The sequence below is a fragment of the Rhea pennata genome, chromosome Z, assembly GCF_028389875.1.
Source record: "Rhea pennata isolate bPtePen1 chromosome Z, bPtePen1.pri, whole genome shotgun sequence".
NCBI lineage: Eukaryota > Metazoa > Chordata > Aves > Rheiformes > Rheidae > Rhea > Rhea pennata.
The window spans coordinates 30,514,571-30,533,052 of NC_084702.1; the positions used below are offsets into that span (position 1 = coordinate 30,514,571).

At 39.6% G+C, this 18,482-nt stretch overlaps 1 protein-coding gene across 1 annotated transcript in view; it reads right to left on the reverse strand.

The window, feature by feature from the left end:
* Nucleotides 1-18,482, reverse strand: part of PTCH1 (patched 1) — a 67,044-nt gene that overhangs the window by 34,956 nt on the left and 13,606 nt on the right. The window contains exons 3-10 of the mRNA XM_062599218.1: nt 7,135-7,324; nt 5,742-5,811; nt 5,537-5,628; nt 3,948-4,146; nt 3,212-3,333; nt 1,719-1,866; nt 746-877; nt 301-456 (exon numbers count right to left, since the gene is read on the reverse strand). Of these exons, the coding sequence (XP_062455202.1) occupies nt 301-456; nt 746-877; nt 1,719-1,866; nt 3,212-3,333; nt 3,948-4,146; nt 5,537-5,628; nt 5,742-5,811; nt 7,135-7,265 (1,050 nt within the window). The 5' untranslated portion in view covers nt 7,266-7,324. The remainder of the gene's footprint in view (nt 1-300; nt 457-745; nt 878-1,718; nt 1,867-3,211; nt 3,334-3,947; nt 4,147-5,536; nt 5,629-5,741; nt 5,812-7,134; nt 7,325-18,482) is intronic.

The window sequence follows — 18,482 nt, forward strand, 5'->3', positions numbered from 1 at the left end:
ATGCCTGCAGTCATACTGGGACACAGAGAAACAAATATCCCATAATCTACCTAATGAAATAAACTACAGGATATCTGCCCCTTCTTTTTATTATCATAGGGCAGCACTATCTCTTGATTTCTTACAGCACAGTGTACAAGATAGAAGTCACAAGTGAAAAATCTAAAAATCAAAAATCAAAAAATCAATCAAATCTAAAAATCAATTTTGCATCTTTTTTTCCTCAAAAAATGACTCAGATGCATTCATTTGCTAGCAAAGTACTTGTAATTTAGCAGAAGACTTGTGGCTCCTTGATACCTGAGTTGTGGCAGCGTTAAAGGAAATTCCAATCAATGAGCACAGGCCCAATCCTGCAGCCACTGAAAGTGCAACCAGCAAGACTCCTGCCAGCCCCACGGCGCCCTGAGACTTGGCACAGTCCCACCGCAGCATTGTTAAACAGGCATAGGCAAGCTGAAGTATGGGGAAAAAAAAGAGACATAAGGTAAATATCAGAATGGATCTTTCTCTAACAGTAGATACCCCCTAAGAATGCACACAATTTACAAGCATTTCTAAACAGAATAGGCACACTAGAGACTTTACACAGAAGAACAGGTGACAACTCAGAGGCCAGTGTTTACGAACTGGCAATTTTAAGCATTCTGAAAATGTTCTGGACCACTGACTGCTAACAATAAAGCACCTGTTTAAGCCTGCTATACTACCAGAGATAATTAAATAAACTAAAAATATTTATTACCATTAGCAAGTAGCCACTAGCTACTCTGATAACACTGACATCAGAAAATGACTTTAAGATGTCATCCAGGGTAGTTGTAGTGAAGGAAAGCACCTTCTGAGTAGAGTTTTGTGCAACACTTTGATGAACAACCTACGAAAAGAAAAATAGTGTGACTTAAAGAAAAGAACAACCCATATTACACATTACCACAGCACACATTTGGAATCAACTACTTACGCCTTAAGTGTTCCTCTTAAGAAACACACTCTATGCAAGAGATTTCACTGATGCTGCATGAAATATTTTTGGTAGTTATTCTCTGCAAGCTAATGACTGCCCAAGTAGAATTTGCATCATTCAGGAAAGGCCACAGCACTGCAGCTCATTCAAAACATTTAATTTAAACCCTGAAAGGTAAGGAGGTTTCTTCTTTCTGTAACACTGCCGCTGATTTGCTGTTGAACGAGTTTTGCCTTTAATCCAAGGCCGGAGCGCTCATCAGGGTGCTCCTCTTCCTCCCACTGCCTGGCGGTTTCTCCGAGGCCAGAAGCAGCGCAGCAGAGGTCAGGGCTTGGGACACAAAGGCCAGGCACTGTCACATGGCCTCCCCACCAGGACTGCCGCTGCGGGAGGAATCGGTGGCTGGCTAATGCTTTCCAGACACCCTTAGACTAATCATCCGAGCCAAATGCTTTTCAATTCTGTCTAGCTCTTCAGTTCCTTTTAAGTCTCAGGAAAGCAAAAAAGTTCTGGATAGTAAACAGCAAAACCTTCCTGGCTTCTCCTGTGTGAACAAGCAAGCACCTTCTTAATTAAAAAGAGAATAAATCAGCCTTTTTAAATAGCCTGCGGCTATTTAACCAAGAGACAACCACTCACAGTATTAGTTTAAGTGTCTTCCTTGAGAAACACTGTAAAGTCATGACAGAAGGCAGTACAGCTTAGTAAGACTTTACAGCATGATATCTAGCGGGTTTTTTTTCAATTTTACCTCAACATACATCCTCTGCCAGGCTTCCAGAATTGCTGCTGCCTTATCCTCATTCCAGTTGATGTGTGAAACATATTCATACCCCTTGAAGTGCTCATACATTTGCTTTGGAGTCATTAACTGAAACATGGTTTGCAAAGCCTGGGCACTGTAGTAGGGAGAGAAGGAAGAGGAAGAAGAGGCATAAAATATACATTTCCAGAAAATGATTTTCCTTTCAGTCCCAAATGAAAGCCTAATCGAAGATTGCATGAATTTTTGAATTTATAGGGCACATGTTCACATTAAAATTGAACACAGTATTTATTCTACTATGTATCTCATGCAGTTGTACTGGAATATACAGTATTGAGGCTAAATCTGGTTACACTAAAGTTAATGAATTTTGCCATTATTTTCAATGGGATCAGTTTCAGGAACAGAGAATGCAACCCCACAAATTTCTATGAAATGTTGAAAATGAAGTAAGTTGTTGGCAATTTGCCATTTGAAGACCTTGGTCTTTTTCATCCCTTGGAGAGAAATGCTAGACTAAACTCCTAATACTTGACACACAGCAAGGAACACTCCAAAATTAATAATTATTCATCATAAATTTCCACAGTAGGCAACTATGAAATTTTAGAATCTTAGGGAACTACTTCATTTTTCACCAAAAATATATTATTTGGCTACATGCTAGAAGACACTTCAGTAACCTTTTTCAGAAAAAAATCAAAATTAGTAGGAAAATAAGCTTCAAAATGTAGGGCCAATTAAAAAAAAAACCCTTCAGATTCCTATCAAAATTTTTGGTAAAAATATTTTTATTAACTACACAAACATTATACTACTATTACTTTAATACAGATTTGGATTCGGTTTATACATCTAAATGTTTAATGATTTGTCTAATATTTTTCACAACAATTTTATTTCAAAGGGATTTCCCTCCACAAAGTCCAGCATTCCACAATTTCTTCAAGAAATTTAAAACAAAGGCTTTTGTTTCAACTATCAAAATGGTATTCAACTTGCAGTGATAAAGAACAGACATTTCTTGGTATTGATCCTAAACAAACAGTTCAATGGAGATACGGGAATTCTGAGAAAAGTCAAGTGAGCGGGCACATTACCCAAGTTATTTTTCCCCCTTTTCTTTTGATCATATTTCAAAATATGGTCAAAGTTGTTCAATGCTTTAAACACTGTTCAAAGCTTTATACATACATTCTGAACACAAAACTGCCAAGAAAAGATTTTCTTTCTGAGCAATGTACCTATCATTCTTAGGTTAAAAGCAGGCAGAAATAATATCTCCTTCAATTTAAACAACTGTCTAATAACACTTTTAAATTCTGTCCTTATCAGCAATGTTGTCCTAGACCAGGGTTCATAATATACATCATTCACAAATTCTGAAAGGCAATTGATTTTGCATGATCCCACACACCTCCCCAAAAGCCCAAACAACGAAAAGCTTTGAAATTTTCTTTAAGCATTTGTTTGCTTACCTCACAAGTTTACCAGAACTGTTCTTGACTGTGCCACCTATAATCAGCTCCTCCTGCCAATGCATGTATTTTCTAGACAGTCCATAGCATCCACCACTCAAAACAAGGGCCACATCAAGAGGCTAGAATAAGGTTATGAAGAAGCAATTCATCAGTTCCCAACTTCAAACAAACTCATATCCTAAATGAACACCTACTGTACTGGAGCAACAGATATTAAAGATAGTCTAAGAAGTCTACAAAAAGAAATGCGCTCAATAAATGGACCAGCCCAATATTCACAGACCAGAGAGCATGTTTTCCAAAGCCTAGTGTGACTGAGAAAGTGGTTTATGAAGTTGGGATTCATGGCTTCCAATTCTTCACAAAGTTCAGCAAAACTGGCCCTATCTGAAGGAAGCCTTGCTGCACAGCATCAGTATACAAAAGCAGCTGTATTCCAGGAGTGGCTGTGTCATCCTGAGGCATGTTGCCTGCTGAAATGGTGTGTCACTACATTGCCACACCTAGTTGGTAGATGAGAACTGTAGCCTCACTTTAAATATGCAGGATTAAGAACTGCATTACAGCCTGAGGGATGTTAGTGACCCTGGGCTAATGTTATACAATATTAGTAGAGTGATGAAATTGCTGAAGAATATGAAATATACACTGCTAAGAAGGAAATAGTACTATCTTCTCTCCCCACATACACAACCTCCCTTGAAAATATCTACACAAGGATAAGCAAACTTACTTTAGTGGAATTTTTGTTGGGAGCCGTGATTGGGCAATCAGGATCAGCAGGATTTAGGCAAGGTCGATCCATATAACCATGACCAACTTCTGCTTTATTCAGCATTTCTTCCCAGCTCTCCACTTGATAGTTTATTTTCTTTAACTCTTCCAAGAATTCTAAGGGGTCAAAGTTGATCCACTGCAAAGGAGGTTTCCCTCTGCAAAGAAAATCAGGAGAAAATGACAAAGAAAATGACAAAGTAAGTACTGAAACAATTTCTAATCCATATTCACATAAATGACTAAATTGTTTTCTGTTTCAAGCTAAACTCTTTCTGGTAAGGTTGTTTCATGAAATGAAATGCATGTTTTAATTATATTCATGTATGTATACTTTTTTTGTAGCCCCATTAATTTCAACAAAAACACTCAGTAATTACAGACCAAGTTACTCTATGAAAGGCAATGTTCACATGTTAAAAATACTTCCATTTACAAACAAAGTAAAACAAACCATCAAGCACCTAAATAACAAAAAAGCAGCTAACTGCTGCTTCAAAGAATTTGGGGGGAGGGGAGAGAGAAAGAAGAGAGGGAGCTGAGGAAAGAAAGCCTTTCACATAGTATCAGATTACCTCTTGCTAGTCTAATAATCATCTTGCAAATGTAATCAATCAATATAGCTGATCTTTGTTTATCTGTAATAATACCGTGCCCCTTCAAACACTTTGGCAGCTTGACTATCAGCCATCAAGTTTTCCTGCTACCATGGTTGTCACCACTATCACTGTCACATCTCCCACCCCCTACTTTTGAATTTGTGATGTTGACAGCCCAGAAAGGCTTTTGGCTGCCTTATTCTGTGGTTCAAACCACACTGTATCTGCTTAACCAGGCTTAAGTCATTATTCCGAATCTCCCAACCAGAAAACACAAACCCTCTTATTTCCCCATCTAAAACTGTACACTAAAGGTTAGAAGATGGCCATTGCAAATTGCTTTTACAGAGCCATGCAAACCAGGACAGAAACAATAACTCAAATGCTAACTCTAGCATAATTAACGGAAAATGCCTGCACAAATTAACAATTAACTCTTTGAAGGATCCAGTGCATATAATATCACACTTGTAACCACCCATAAAAGATCCTATACTTGGTTTCTTTAATGATCTCACAAACAAAGGATTTTTTTTAATTCCTTAGGAAGACTTGAGATTTTACCCAAGACAGCTGCTTTTTCTTAGAACTACAATGACTTCCCAGCCAATCAATGGGATTGTAGTTACGCAAATAAACTTTTCTGTTTTCTTTTTCAAAAGGCAAAATATTTCAAAGGTTTCATTTCAGAACTTATATTTTTTTTGTATGCCAACAGAACAAGGAAAGTAACAATATAGGACATCAACAGATGCCTACAAATCATCTTTTAGAAGCAGTTTCTTTTGTTCAATTTTTAAGAGATGCATATTTTCTGAATTGACTTTTTTTTTTTAATGTATTGGTTAAATCAGAATCTGAATAAACAATGGGAACACAACTCAAAAACATGCACAGTTTTACAATTAAAACCAGTCAGACTAGAAAGTTATAAAAGCAGTAGACTTACAACAAATAGGCAGTTCCTGACTGTAGTTTTGCTCCCTCCCAGAAGCAGTCCAAAGGAGTGATAATTAAACAAGGATAAAGATATTCTATAATCTGTCAAAATCAGAAAGGGGGAAAGAAAATATAGTTAGATTAGAACCTAATCAAACATCACAAGCTGAATCGTGAATATAAAATGCTTATAACCAAATGCCTGTTATGCCCACCTGGTCCATGTAACCGGCTTCTGTGATAAGTTCTCCTGATTTATAACATAAGTGTTCCAATTTCCATTGTCTGTAATAAAGAGTAACAAATATTTTTTCTGCACAAGTACTGAAAAGGTATTTTTAAAATGTAACATGCACGTAAAATGGCAGTTCATATACATAAGCTGACCTCAAGTAGCAAATTACTGAGAAAGCAAATTGCTGAAAGTTTTATTCAGTGTAGGTATATTACACCTCACAAAGACAAAGGCCTTTCTTTTTGCAGTTATAAACCAGAAATACTTTTTTCAATTATGATAAATAGTCTCTGCAAAACTTATTAAAAATAATAGAGCTACTTTTGGATTATCAGGCTATAAAACAAAACTGAAAGGGACAAAAATCTGGCTATCTATAAATATGAGACCACTTGTGACTTAAGACATCACTCAATGACATGATAGAGAGCTCAGTATCAGGCTCAGAGGACTAGAATACTCCTAGTCCTAACTCATGCAAGCAGGAGAAAAGAAATGGTTAGGATTTCTGCCTTTTGTTCGGCTGTGTTACAGCTACCACCATCGCGGCCTCTAGCACTATAGATGAGGCTGTGTAGAAAACAGTTGGAGCCGTGGCCCTAGTTCATTTAGACATCAGCTAGATGTGCTGAAAGACAGTGGACTTTATGCCTCACAACTGCACCCCTAGGCACATTTTCATCCTGTCAAGAGCAATCTCGGAGGAGCCGCTCCTCAGGGAGAGATCTCACTAGTCCAAAGCTGAGTTAGGACCCATCTTTAATACATGTATTGTTGGACAATTCTTAGCTCCTGCTCTCTGCAAAACTCCCAACCTTCAGCTTTGGCACATGGACACTCTGGAGACCAACTCTGACATGACTGCCTCTATGTTGTTAAATAACCCATTTATTCCACCCTCTGCCATTTCTCACCCTTTTGCATTTCTCTTTATACTCACACTACTGAAAGGACAGTAACTTGTACTAGTATTCATAGCTATTACATGCCTCCAGCAGGTATCAGCAAGTGAACAACTACAATAGAGAAGGCTTCTTACTGTTAACAAATCCCATCAATAAGGTCCCACGTTTAACAGCAGAGTTACAGTTCCTTTACCAAGAAAAAAGGTCGATACTGCAGCACTTATCACAGGGGTACATCTTTAGAATCTCATCCAACACCTCTTACACCATTTAGTCTGTTAAAAGGCAGCTGGTCACTGCTACCTCACCACACTTTCAAGCATCAGTAATCAGTGACACTCAAATCAAAACAGACACTCAAAGGAAAAGGCTCTGAAGTGCTACCCATTTACAAACACACGCAAAGAAGCATGTGTCCATTTTTGGGTTGCTACAGGAAATCAAGTAAACCTTTGCTTTTCCCCTTACCTGTTGTACATATAAACATGTACTCTGCTGGCCTGAAGTGCAGAGTCGAGGTGCTGTTTGAGTGCTTCTGTTGTTAGTACATTAGCACCATCTTCCTGTGGAGTCTGGATCATGAGCTGGGGGTTAAACATGGCCTCTTCTCCAATCTTCTGTCGTGTGTAATTTAACTCCCGACTGACTCGTCCACCAACTGATGGATAAATATTAACAGCTTTGTATTAGCCTACAACAAGTTATTCTGGATTTACATGATCAGCACTCTTCAGTCAGAAAAACTTTACCATGCACATGGAATATTCCACCTCAAGCTGATTACAGTATAACTCTTAAGATGAGTATCAACTTTGTTTTAGTAACATTGTGAAGGGAAAAAAAAATCCTGTTCCTCACTAAAATATACCCTTGTCCCAACTGCACCAGACCATTGATGTGTAAATTGGATCCCCTTACACACATGGTTTTTCGATGTTATAACCAATATTCCACGTGTAAAAATTAAAAAAAAAAAAAAAAAAAAAGAGAGAGAGAGAGAGAAACCTTTTCCTTGCAGACCAGACCAAATATTCCTATGTTACAATTTCTTACACTTGTATAAACAGTCTGGTCCAATAGTGTATTTCAAGATAAATGGCTTCAATTTACACTCTTCTTCCAAATAATTTGGCAAAGGAGAAGGGGAATGTTTCTCTTCAGTTAAAAAAGGGAGGAAGGAAAGAATAAGTGTGCATGTGTACCTCCCTAAACCTCAGGTATAATGAAAAATATTACGTTCATATAAAGAGGTGCATTTTTGAGTGTAGCAGAACAGACCATATGCAGTCAAACGATTTGTCCCAGTAGTATGGTACCTACACAACATGGTGCAATGCAGCAAATAAAGTATACTCAACATTTGTTTCCTAACATTGTGCTCCCTATCAAAATATAGTTAAAAAAAAAAAAAAAGATAGGAGACTGCAAAGCAGACAGGCTCTTGAGGGAGCCTTATTCAATTTGCCTTGCCAGAGGAAGTTACATAAAAATGGAAAATTATCTTCCAGCTTACAAAAAAACCTTCAGTTAGAGTTCATACACTTTACACAATCTCCCGTATAGTCTCTTTAGCAAGTGCATGTGGGAGGAGGTTCAGTTAATTCAGTCCACTAGCTGAATCAAGACCACATCCAGATGAGGAGTACAAGACCACCGCCACCAAATTGTTTACATGCCTTACAATTTACTACCATTATTGTTTTGCTAAGTCCAAGCCTAGAGACTTGGTCTAATTTGTTATATTTTTGTTAATTCTAACCACCTTAGCAATGGTGATCTGAATTACTGCCAAAGTTTAGAAGTTCTCTGACAGTGCAAACAGAAATTAGACATGCACATCTATCTCTTATCCTTCATAACTGAAGACTGATCTGTAACTAGTTCGCAGTGTGGTGGATGACGTTCCCAAACATGTGAAGAGGCCTGGGACATACTTTTTCAGTCAGCTGGAGCCTTGTAATGCCAACAGGGATAATGGGACCACCAAGTAAGAAGCTGGGCCCCAGCATAGGTAAAGCTGTCAGAACCAGGTCCTCAACAATTAAGTCATATATTTTTCTGCCATGAAACATCACTTAGTATCTAGCTCAAGAATTTATTGAAGAAATTGGTATTTCCACCACACATTCCAAACATTTTTCAGCCTGTCACATGTATTACAACATCCTTCAGATCATGTAACAGTGACCAGGTCACAATAACAAAAATAAAAAGCAAAGTACAAATTGCACATCTGGATTCCCTTTATTACAGTGATAAGATACATAATCACTGAGACTGTATATGCATCAAAACAAAAAAAGCTAGTGTTAAGTTATATCAGGCATTAATTCTCCTCTAGACAGAACTCTGTGATACATTTTGCTTCATCTTATAGGGATATGGCAGGGGAACATGTGTTCTAATCCATTGGTCTTGGAACAAAACCTTCCTTTGCAGACCTTTACATGACAAATACTTCAGAACATAAACTGACTCCCTTCCTCTGAGTTTCAATGATACCCAAGACAACCAAGCCCCAGTTTGATCAGGACTGCATAGTATACATAAACACCTCTTCCTCATACTATAGTCTCTCTTTCCATTTCTGCTTTACTTCCGTGTTTAACCAGGACTTGAACTGAGAGAGCAAACCTGGAGCACGACATAGGAGGCATTCCCATCTCCGCTGCAAGTGACCAACTGTTTACTATCAACAGAAATGATTGCTTCCTAATCAAGCTCTTGTCAAACTATATTAACTTCACTGAATGAACAAGGCAGATTTAGCTAATCAAAACTGCACTGCACAAGTCAGTCATCAAAGATGAAACTGTTTCTTCTCCTCTTACATTCAAAACAGGAATAACAAAAACATCCAAGAAAATGGACACATGTTTCAGATCTCAACAATAGAGCTGCTGAGCATTTTTCTTAAGGCATTACACCATTTCATTATTTCTCTGATGAGTCCACTATGTACATTTCTTCTGCCAAAACCAGTAAAGATAACTCCATAGGCTAAACTTAGATACTTTATACAACATAACACTTATATAAAAAATTATACACTTAAGATTGCAGAGGAAAATTCTGACTAACTGCCAAAGACAGATTATGTGAAAATATACGGATGGACCAGAAGCATGTGGATACATCAGTGGCCTTTCAATATATCATAAGCAATAAAAAACAAGGAAGACATAAAAATTACAGAAAACTTCTACCAATTTTATGTTTTCATTTCTTGTAACTGAAAGTTTACAAAAATTATTGTAGGCTGCCATGCTCAAGGATCTTAAACCTCCACAATCAGCTGCATAAACGCTTTGATTAGGCAGGCACTCTTGTTGTGCTTTTATTTATTTGTTTATTTATTTTAAGGTGTCCACAACTGGTGCCAAACCTAAGGAGAGACCACTAAACATCACTGAAATGTACCTGAAGTCTCGCTGTGTACGATGGATAAGCAATATCATGCTCAACACACACACACTCCACAGAACGTCATTCCTTACACTCATTAGAAAAACAATATATGCATATTATATTCATCAGAAGATGTTCACGCTACAGGGCAACTAATACAATGGAAACCATGACCAACCAAAGAGACAGTCTTCTGTGATTTTCCTTTCTGGACTTTTTTTTGTATTTTTGGAGACAACAATATTTTCCACTTACAATACTACTGACTTTTAAATTGTATGTATGGCTTAGAGTACCAGTATTTCCCATCTCCTTCCATACTGAAGACACAGCTATTCCAGGTCAATAATGTGGTGACAAAGTCCACACAACACTCTCCTTTTCTGATATATCAAAAGCCACTTGATGGCATTCCTGTATTGCATGACTCCTTATGATTCAGTGCCTAGATAGCTGAGTTGGTGGCACTCCTACCCACAAGCCAGAATGCTTATTTAACAGATCAGTATATGGGCTCATGGCCAGTGGTAACACAACACAGCAGTCTGTACACTACCCTTTCAGTTGTGTCATCAAATTCTGGGTGGCGGTCTAGTGGAAACAAGATACTATGCCCTCTGTAAAATTAAGCTAACAAGAAAAAAAAAATCAAGCCAAAGTAATACTATCAGTGTCCTGGCACCACTCCTCACTTAATATATCAGTTTCTAATGCACAAGAATGTGTGTGAAGGCTCATGTTCAGCATAAGATAGTTTTATTGCCAGCATCTTTGTTGTGGAACATTAGTCCTTGTTAAAAGCCCCTCAGTGGCTTTTCCAGAGAAGAGGAAAGTCCTTTTTCCCCCAGATGTAGGACAACCACAGCTTCCCTCTCATTTCTTGCCAGCACGCAGGAGAGTGGACCTGAGTCAGTGGGTCTCCTGGGCCATTAAACACATCACTCACCTCCTGGACTTTCCTCCCGGCTGAAATGGAAGCTGGTTAACGTACTAAATCTTTGGCCTTCTCAAAGGCTTGCAGAGAGCATTTAATTGTCAATATAGACACTGGGTTGCTAAGGACTATCTCAGGACCAGTGCATCTCCCTCCCCCACATGCAATGAACAACTGTCAGGTGGTAACCAGTTTTAGTCATCCTTAACTTGAGGCAGCCCTGAACCCATGACCTAAAGGTGAAAGGCTATATATCCTGTTACCAAGCACTTGTGCCTTAGTCCCAGCATCTCAGTTATCACACGATAAAATGCTTTAGTGCATCTTAAATGAGAAGCAATCAGAAAATCAAAACTGCTCACCTCTCATACACATTTTCACAACACCGGTGCACCTTTTCCAATAACAAAGTGTGAAACTCGACCTGTTTTCACTCGCAGTTTCTGACTCACAGATTTCCACTGACTTACTAACAATTTTGAAGTTACTGGGTCATTCCATTCATACGCTCATTTCTACCTTCAATGTCATTCTTATCTGTATGAACTTTCTCAAAATTAGCTTCCAATATTTGCATGCTGTTACATTAACATGCTTATAAAGAACTCTGGAACCTGCTACTAGAAACTAAAGTCACTTCTGCACAGAATATTTTTAGGAATAAGTTTGAAGTCTCCCACACTAGCTGATTTTGATCCCAAATCAGGCAATGAATGACAGCCAAAAACCACTGCTTGTTAATTTGCTGTCCACTTGTTCAAAAGGCATGAAGTATTTCTTTTTCCAGATATCTTACAAAGTTCTATTTCAAATTACTGGAATTGCAGCATATAGCCTCAGGTTTTGCGTTTTTTTGGATATGAACACTACCATTATTAACCACTCAATAGCTACCTTGTGTGTGACTGCACTACAAATACCTTAGCACAGAGCAAGCCTTCCCTTAAAAAAAGAACATTCCTGAGAGCTTTTATTCCACTTGGAATACAAACATTTCTCTAGTAAGCAGAGGACAGACCTTGAGAAATCAAAGTCAAGTTTCCAGAAGTACCTACTAGCTTTTGAGCATCAGTCTTTCTATGACAAGTCTGAGGTGCCTAAATGGAGTAAAGTTTTCAGGAGAACTTCCCTCCTAAAGATTACATTTTCATCTGAGCATTTGAGGAAGAATAAATAAATAAATAATATCAACAATTAGTATCTCTATTTTTTTTTAAAAAAAAGACAGTACATTTTCTTTGTTTACAGTATTGCAAATGTATCATTAGAGCAGTATGGTTGAATATTTTGATGCTGACAACTCAAAGCACTGAGAGATGTGCTGCTGGACTTTGTACTAACCAACAAAGAAGAATGAGTGGGAGATGTGAAGGCTGGGGGCATCCTTGGCTGCAGTGACCATGAGATGGTTAAGTTCAGGATCCTGTGTGGAGGAAGCAAGTCAATAACTAGGATTGCAACCCTGGACTTCAGGAGAGCAGACTGTGGCTTCTTTGGGGATCTACTTGGAGGAATCCCATGGGTTAGGGCCCTTGGAGGAAGGGGGGGGGTCCAAGAGAGCTAGTTAATATTCAAGAATCACTTCCTCTAAGCTCAAGAGCACTGCTGGCAAAATTCAGACAGAACAAGAAAGCACACAGAATGTGGAAAAGGAGGACAGGTCACTTGGGAGGAATACTGGAACAGATTATGCAGGAATGTGATGAGGAAGGCTAAGGCCCCTTTGGAATTAAATCTGGCAAGGGATGTCAAGGACAACAAGAAGGGATTCTTCATATACACCAGCAGCAAAAAGATTAGCGAAAATGCACGCCTGCTACTGAATGGGGTGGAGACCCTGGTGATGAAGGAATCAGAGAAGGCAGAGTAACTGAGGGCTGCCTTTGCTTCAGTCTTCACTGCTAGGGGCAACACTCAGGAATCCCAGAGCCTGCAGAGAGGACAGAAAGTCTGGAGAGAGGAAGGTTCTGCCTTGGTCAAGGAGGAGTGATTGGATTAGAAATCTTTCAGGCAATTCTGACACCCACAAATCCATGGGCCCAGATGGGATGCACCCACAGGTACTGAGGGAGATGGCAGATGATGTTGTCAGGCCACTCTCCATCATCTTTGAAAGGTCCTGGAGAACTGGAGAGGTGCCTGAGTACTGGAAGAAAGCCAGTGTCACTCCAGTCTTCAAAAAGGGCAAGAAGGAAGACACAGGCAACTCCAGGCCAGTCAGCCTCACCTCCATCTCTGGAAAGCTGATGGAGCAGCTCATCATGGATGTCATCTCTAAACACACGGAGGAAAAGAAGGTGATCAGGAGTAGTCAGCATGGATTCACCAAGGCGAAATCCTGCTTAACCAATCTGATAGCCTTCTCCAATGGAATGACTGGTGTGCAGATGAGGGGATGTGGATGTTGTGTACCTTGACTTCAGCAAGGCTTTTGACACTGTCTCTCCTAACATCCTCCTAGGCAAGCTCCGGAAGTGTGGGTTGCATGAGCGGACAGCGAGGTGGAATGAGAATTGGTGAAAGGCAGAGCTCAAGAGGATTGTGCTCAGTGGCTCAGAATCTAGTTGGAGGCCTGTAGCTAGCAGTGTTCCCCAGAGCTCAGTACTGTGTCCATCTTGTTCAACTTACTCATCAATGACCTGGAAGAAGGGACAGAGTGCCTCCTCAGCAAGTTTGCTGATGATCCCAAGCTGGGAGCAGTGGCTGTTACCCTAGAAGGTTGTGCTGCCATTCAGAGAGATTTGGACAGGCTAGAGAGTTGGGTGGAGAGGAACCTCATGAAGTTCAACAAGGGCAAGTGCAGAGCCCTGCACCTAGTACCAGTAAGGCTGGGGGCTGATCTGTTGGAAAGCAACAGAGACCAGTGGATAAGGACCTGGGAGTGCTGATGGATGACAGATTGACCATGAGCCAGCAATGTGCCCTTGTGGCCAGGAAGACCAATGGTACCCTGGGGTGAAATCAGGAATAGTGCTGCCAGCAGGTCAAGGCAGGTGATCCTGCCCCTCTCCTCAGCCCTGGGGAGGCCTCATCTCGAGTCCTGTGTCCAGTTCTGGGCTCCCCAGTACAAGAGAGACATGGAGCTCCTGGAGAGAGTCCAGTGTAGGGCTACGAAAATGATTAGGGGACTGAAGCATCTGCCCCATGAGGAAAGGCTGTGAGAGCTGGGCCTCTTCAGCCTGAAGAAGATCAAGAGGGGATCTTATCAATGTCTAAAATATCTTAATAGTGTTGTCAACAGGATGGGGCCGAACTCTTTTCAGTGGCACCCAGTGACAGGACAAGAGGCAATGGGCACAAACTGAAACATAGGAAGTTCTATCTGAATATGAGGAAGAACTTTCTTAGTGTGAGAGTGACCGAGCAGGCTGTCCAGAGAGGTTTTGGATTCTCCTTCTCAGGAGATATTAAAAACCTGCCTGGACGTGATTCTGTGGAACGTGCTCTAGGTGACCCTACTTGATCAGGGGGGTTGGACTCCAGATGATCTCCAGAGGTCCCTTCCAACCTCAACCACGCTGTGACTTTGTGATTCTGTGTGATTCGGTGAAATCACACCTTTAAGAGTCAAGAGACACCACACACTTCACGTTTTCTTTTCACCTTTCCAAAGGATATCTTTTTGATAAATCAAACAGGCAGCTCAGCCTCTTGCAATGCTTCCATTACTGCTTGAACATTGCCCAGTAAGGACAACACCCCCAACCTGCAAAACATGTTAATAGGACTAGATAAGAATTAAAAAATCCTCCATTAATTGATAATCACATAAAAGCAAAGATGAGAAATATAACCCAATATGGTTACCTGAGACTTGAACTTTGCTAACCAATCCAAAAAAACAGCAGTGTGCAGAGAAAGACAAACACAACCTGGACCACACAGCCTCTTCTATGCCACACCACCGCAGCACTTCACAGTGGGAGAGTGCTTGTGGTGAGGCCCCAGTCAGGCTCCTTGCCTCCTCTCCATCACCTTCTCTCTCCTGGGCCTGCAACCAGAAGAGGTCCCTCTTATTCTGTTCCTCTCCACAGCATCCCATACAGTGCATCTCCCTCTCAATTTTGATTGCTCTCAAAGTGTTGTTTCTACCCTTCTTCCTTACTTACTCTTTCTTTGTCTGTTCCCATGCCATTTCTACAGCATAGACACATTGGTGTTTCTCAAAACAGAATGAAACAAACTTCAGACCAGTGGTACATGGTAAAGCATCCAGCTACAACTTCAGCTCCCCATCCTAAGTGTGCATTAGCTCTAAAAAAAAGCCACCTCTCACATTAGCAGAAGGCAGTATCTACAGACACAAATTTCCATTTTTTTCCAAAGGAGCACACTCCTCATGACAACAAAACATAGCAGCCAAGTGTTAATCACACAGGATTGAAACCACATAAAAAGAAATTGAGATACCAGAGCTGAAAGTTCTCTGGCAGGGATGAAAATTACCCTGCCTCTTATTGGGTATGGGAAAATAATGGCCTTTTGATTTAAAGCTTCCCATCGCTGTCACAGGAGTTCTGGCTTTGGGTTCTCTGAGCTCGCATGTGTTGCTCATCATGCTCTTTGTCAGCAACAGATACAGCTTTACTGCACACAGGCAGTGTGTCCCGATTCCTCCCAATGGGAGGAGGCAAGACAGCACTTTCCTTAGAATTATTTGAAACAATGCTTTCTCTGGGACTGACTGGCAGAGTACAGAGGTAAAACTGTTAGTTTGGAAGACTTGCAAAACACTTTAATTGACCACTTTTCAACTGAATTTTAAGATTATTCAACACAAGAAACGGGACTGGTTGGCATATCTATTTTGTAAAGATTTTAAAATGCTGTTACTTGCAGAGTTCTCAGAGATGTTTCTGGTTTACATGGTCAGTCTCTGATTTTGTTAACTATTGATTGTAAGACACTATTATGTATATTTTGATTTTCTAACAGTGCTAACGATAGATCACTGAAGTTCTTCAGGGTTGTATTATAATAAAGATTTTGCTAACTGCACTGATTTTTCTGCTCATTTATTTCATTGTGCAAAATAAAGATTAACAGGGTGTATTTTAAATGGAGCTATCAAAAAAACAGTCAGAAATGATGCACTATGGGAGTCAGAATATAATAGTACACAATCAGTGTTTTAAAGCAATTACATAGTCATTCAAATGGCTGTGCAACAGCTCAACAATGATAATCTTTATCCTGTAATTAAACATAATTTATGCTAGCACTAGACTCAGGACAGCCAGAAATTTCATGCTGCATTTAGATTCTCTGCATGGCATTTACTTCTCTTAATACAGGTACCCACATGTGTACAGTTCACATCTAACGGCAACAATCATGCCTAGCCAGGTTAGACAGCCTGCACTCTACCATACCCTTCCTAGCATCCAGATGGACATGTATCTCCATCGCTCTACCCCCCATGATATGGTCTAACAAGACACGATAATCTGCCCAGAATATCATCACATTGCCATATGAAGATTTAACCACTTCCAATCTGTCCTTAGCCCTACTGACCTCTAGAAAAATCTAGAAGCAATGTGACTATCTCCATCATTCCCATCACAGTGAAAATTATATAACTTAAGGCTTTTCTTTTTAAGAAAAAAAATAGAAAGAAAGAAAAAAAGACCATTTTCTACAAATACAATCAAGTTACAGAGAACACCAAAGCACTTTAGAAGGCTTCTTTTTATTTTCCAGGCTATCATCTGATATAACTTATACTCCTCACACATGCTAGGGATGACTTCAGTGTTGCTGTTGCAAATTTCATTAATGCTTATATGGTTATGAATAGCAAAAATAAAGAAAGATATCAGAGACTAGTTTTCATTCTGTCACAGTCTGACAAAGTTCAGGGCAGTAACAAAGACATAAGCTATCTGCAGACCCAGGAAAACAGCCCAACAACAGCTGCCTCATCTCACAGCAAGAAACTTTCTTTGCACCTTTAAGAGCTAAAAATGTTTTCCTTAAAAAAAAGTCAAATAAAAGCTGGTTTTACATATGTTTACCAGTGTTTTGCTTGTAGGCAGAAAAACTGTATTTCTGATGAAGCAGAATAGACTGCTAAAAAAATAATGAATGTTTTGCTGCATTTTTTCTTTGGGCTGAGAAACTGGAACAAGTGCTTAAAAAAAAAGTAGTACTAAGTGGTAAAACATACAACCACCATTAAAATCGTATACGAATATACAAAAAAAGACAAAACTTGTACAACTAATACAAACTTCCCATTTAAATATAAAATTCAGTGAACTGGGACACATGTCCTTGATAACAGGTTATGAGCTGTTCATCTCTGAGTCACTGGTTCTAATCCAGCCAGGAACAATAGTGACCACAAGTTGTTTACCATCTGACAGCTGTTTGGTAGCTTATGTGAAATGAGTTGGTGGTCTCAGTCCATTTCCTAACGGGCAGGTGTTCATATTATAGAAAGCCACCATCACAATTGCTATCCTTGTTGACTATTTCAACAAAGAGACTGAGGAATGAATAGATATGGAGAGCGAACAACCCTTTATTCCAAAGGAGTGTCCTTTCCAGTCAGAGCTGAGCCACAATTTTTCATAGAGAAGCCTAACTAAAGAATTTTCTGGGTGAAGCATCAAAGACGTAGAGGATTTTAGACTCTGCTTCTTCCTAGAAATCAGGGAGAAGATCTATCACTAGTGCACATTGTTGTATTTCTTAACAGTTCATGGTCCTTTGACAATTTACATCAGCTGAGGCGCCAAGCTGAAATTTTAACTTTTCAGTAATTTAAGAAAATATTCACGTAGTCTTAATAATAAGCCAAAACCCTCAACCATACTAAAAATGACTACAGCTTCCAAGAGTTCTGCTGAGAAGAGTATGTAAAGGGCTTCAAGGTCTAAACCTAACAATTTTTAAACAGCTGAATATAATTGTTTTAAGTTACTTTAACTTGACTAAGAGCTTCTGCAGGGTAACATGTTAAAAACAATTTGCTGTGTTGTTCCGTATCAGTCAGCTTTCCTCTAGACCCAACTTTTCATTTAACCTCTCAATGCCCTTTCCTCAAATATGTAATTGTTTTCCTGTGTGGTTAAAAGCAGCATTTTTAAGTCTTTTCATCTGCACTCCCGGGATAGCACAAGTTTAATCTGTACGTGGAGTAGCACAAAATTTGAATACGCTTTTTTTTTTAATGAACACAGAGCAGTCAAGATGAAGTTCTTTATCCAGAACCTTTTAGGGGATGCCATTTCCTAAACTATGCTTTTAGGAGACAGCAAAACTAACGCACAGAAAAATGAAAGGAATGAACAAGTTATGAAACAGGGTACAATTTCTTTCAAGTATTCCCTACCAGCTGCTTGCTGTACCATCTGTTGTTGCCTAAGCAGCTTCCTTCTGAATGGCTTTGCACTGAAGCAGAACTGCTCTCACTGTTGGACACAATCAGGTCAGGTCAGCACTCCCCCAGCACCGAACCTGCTGCCTG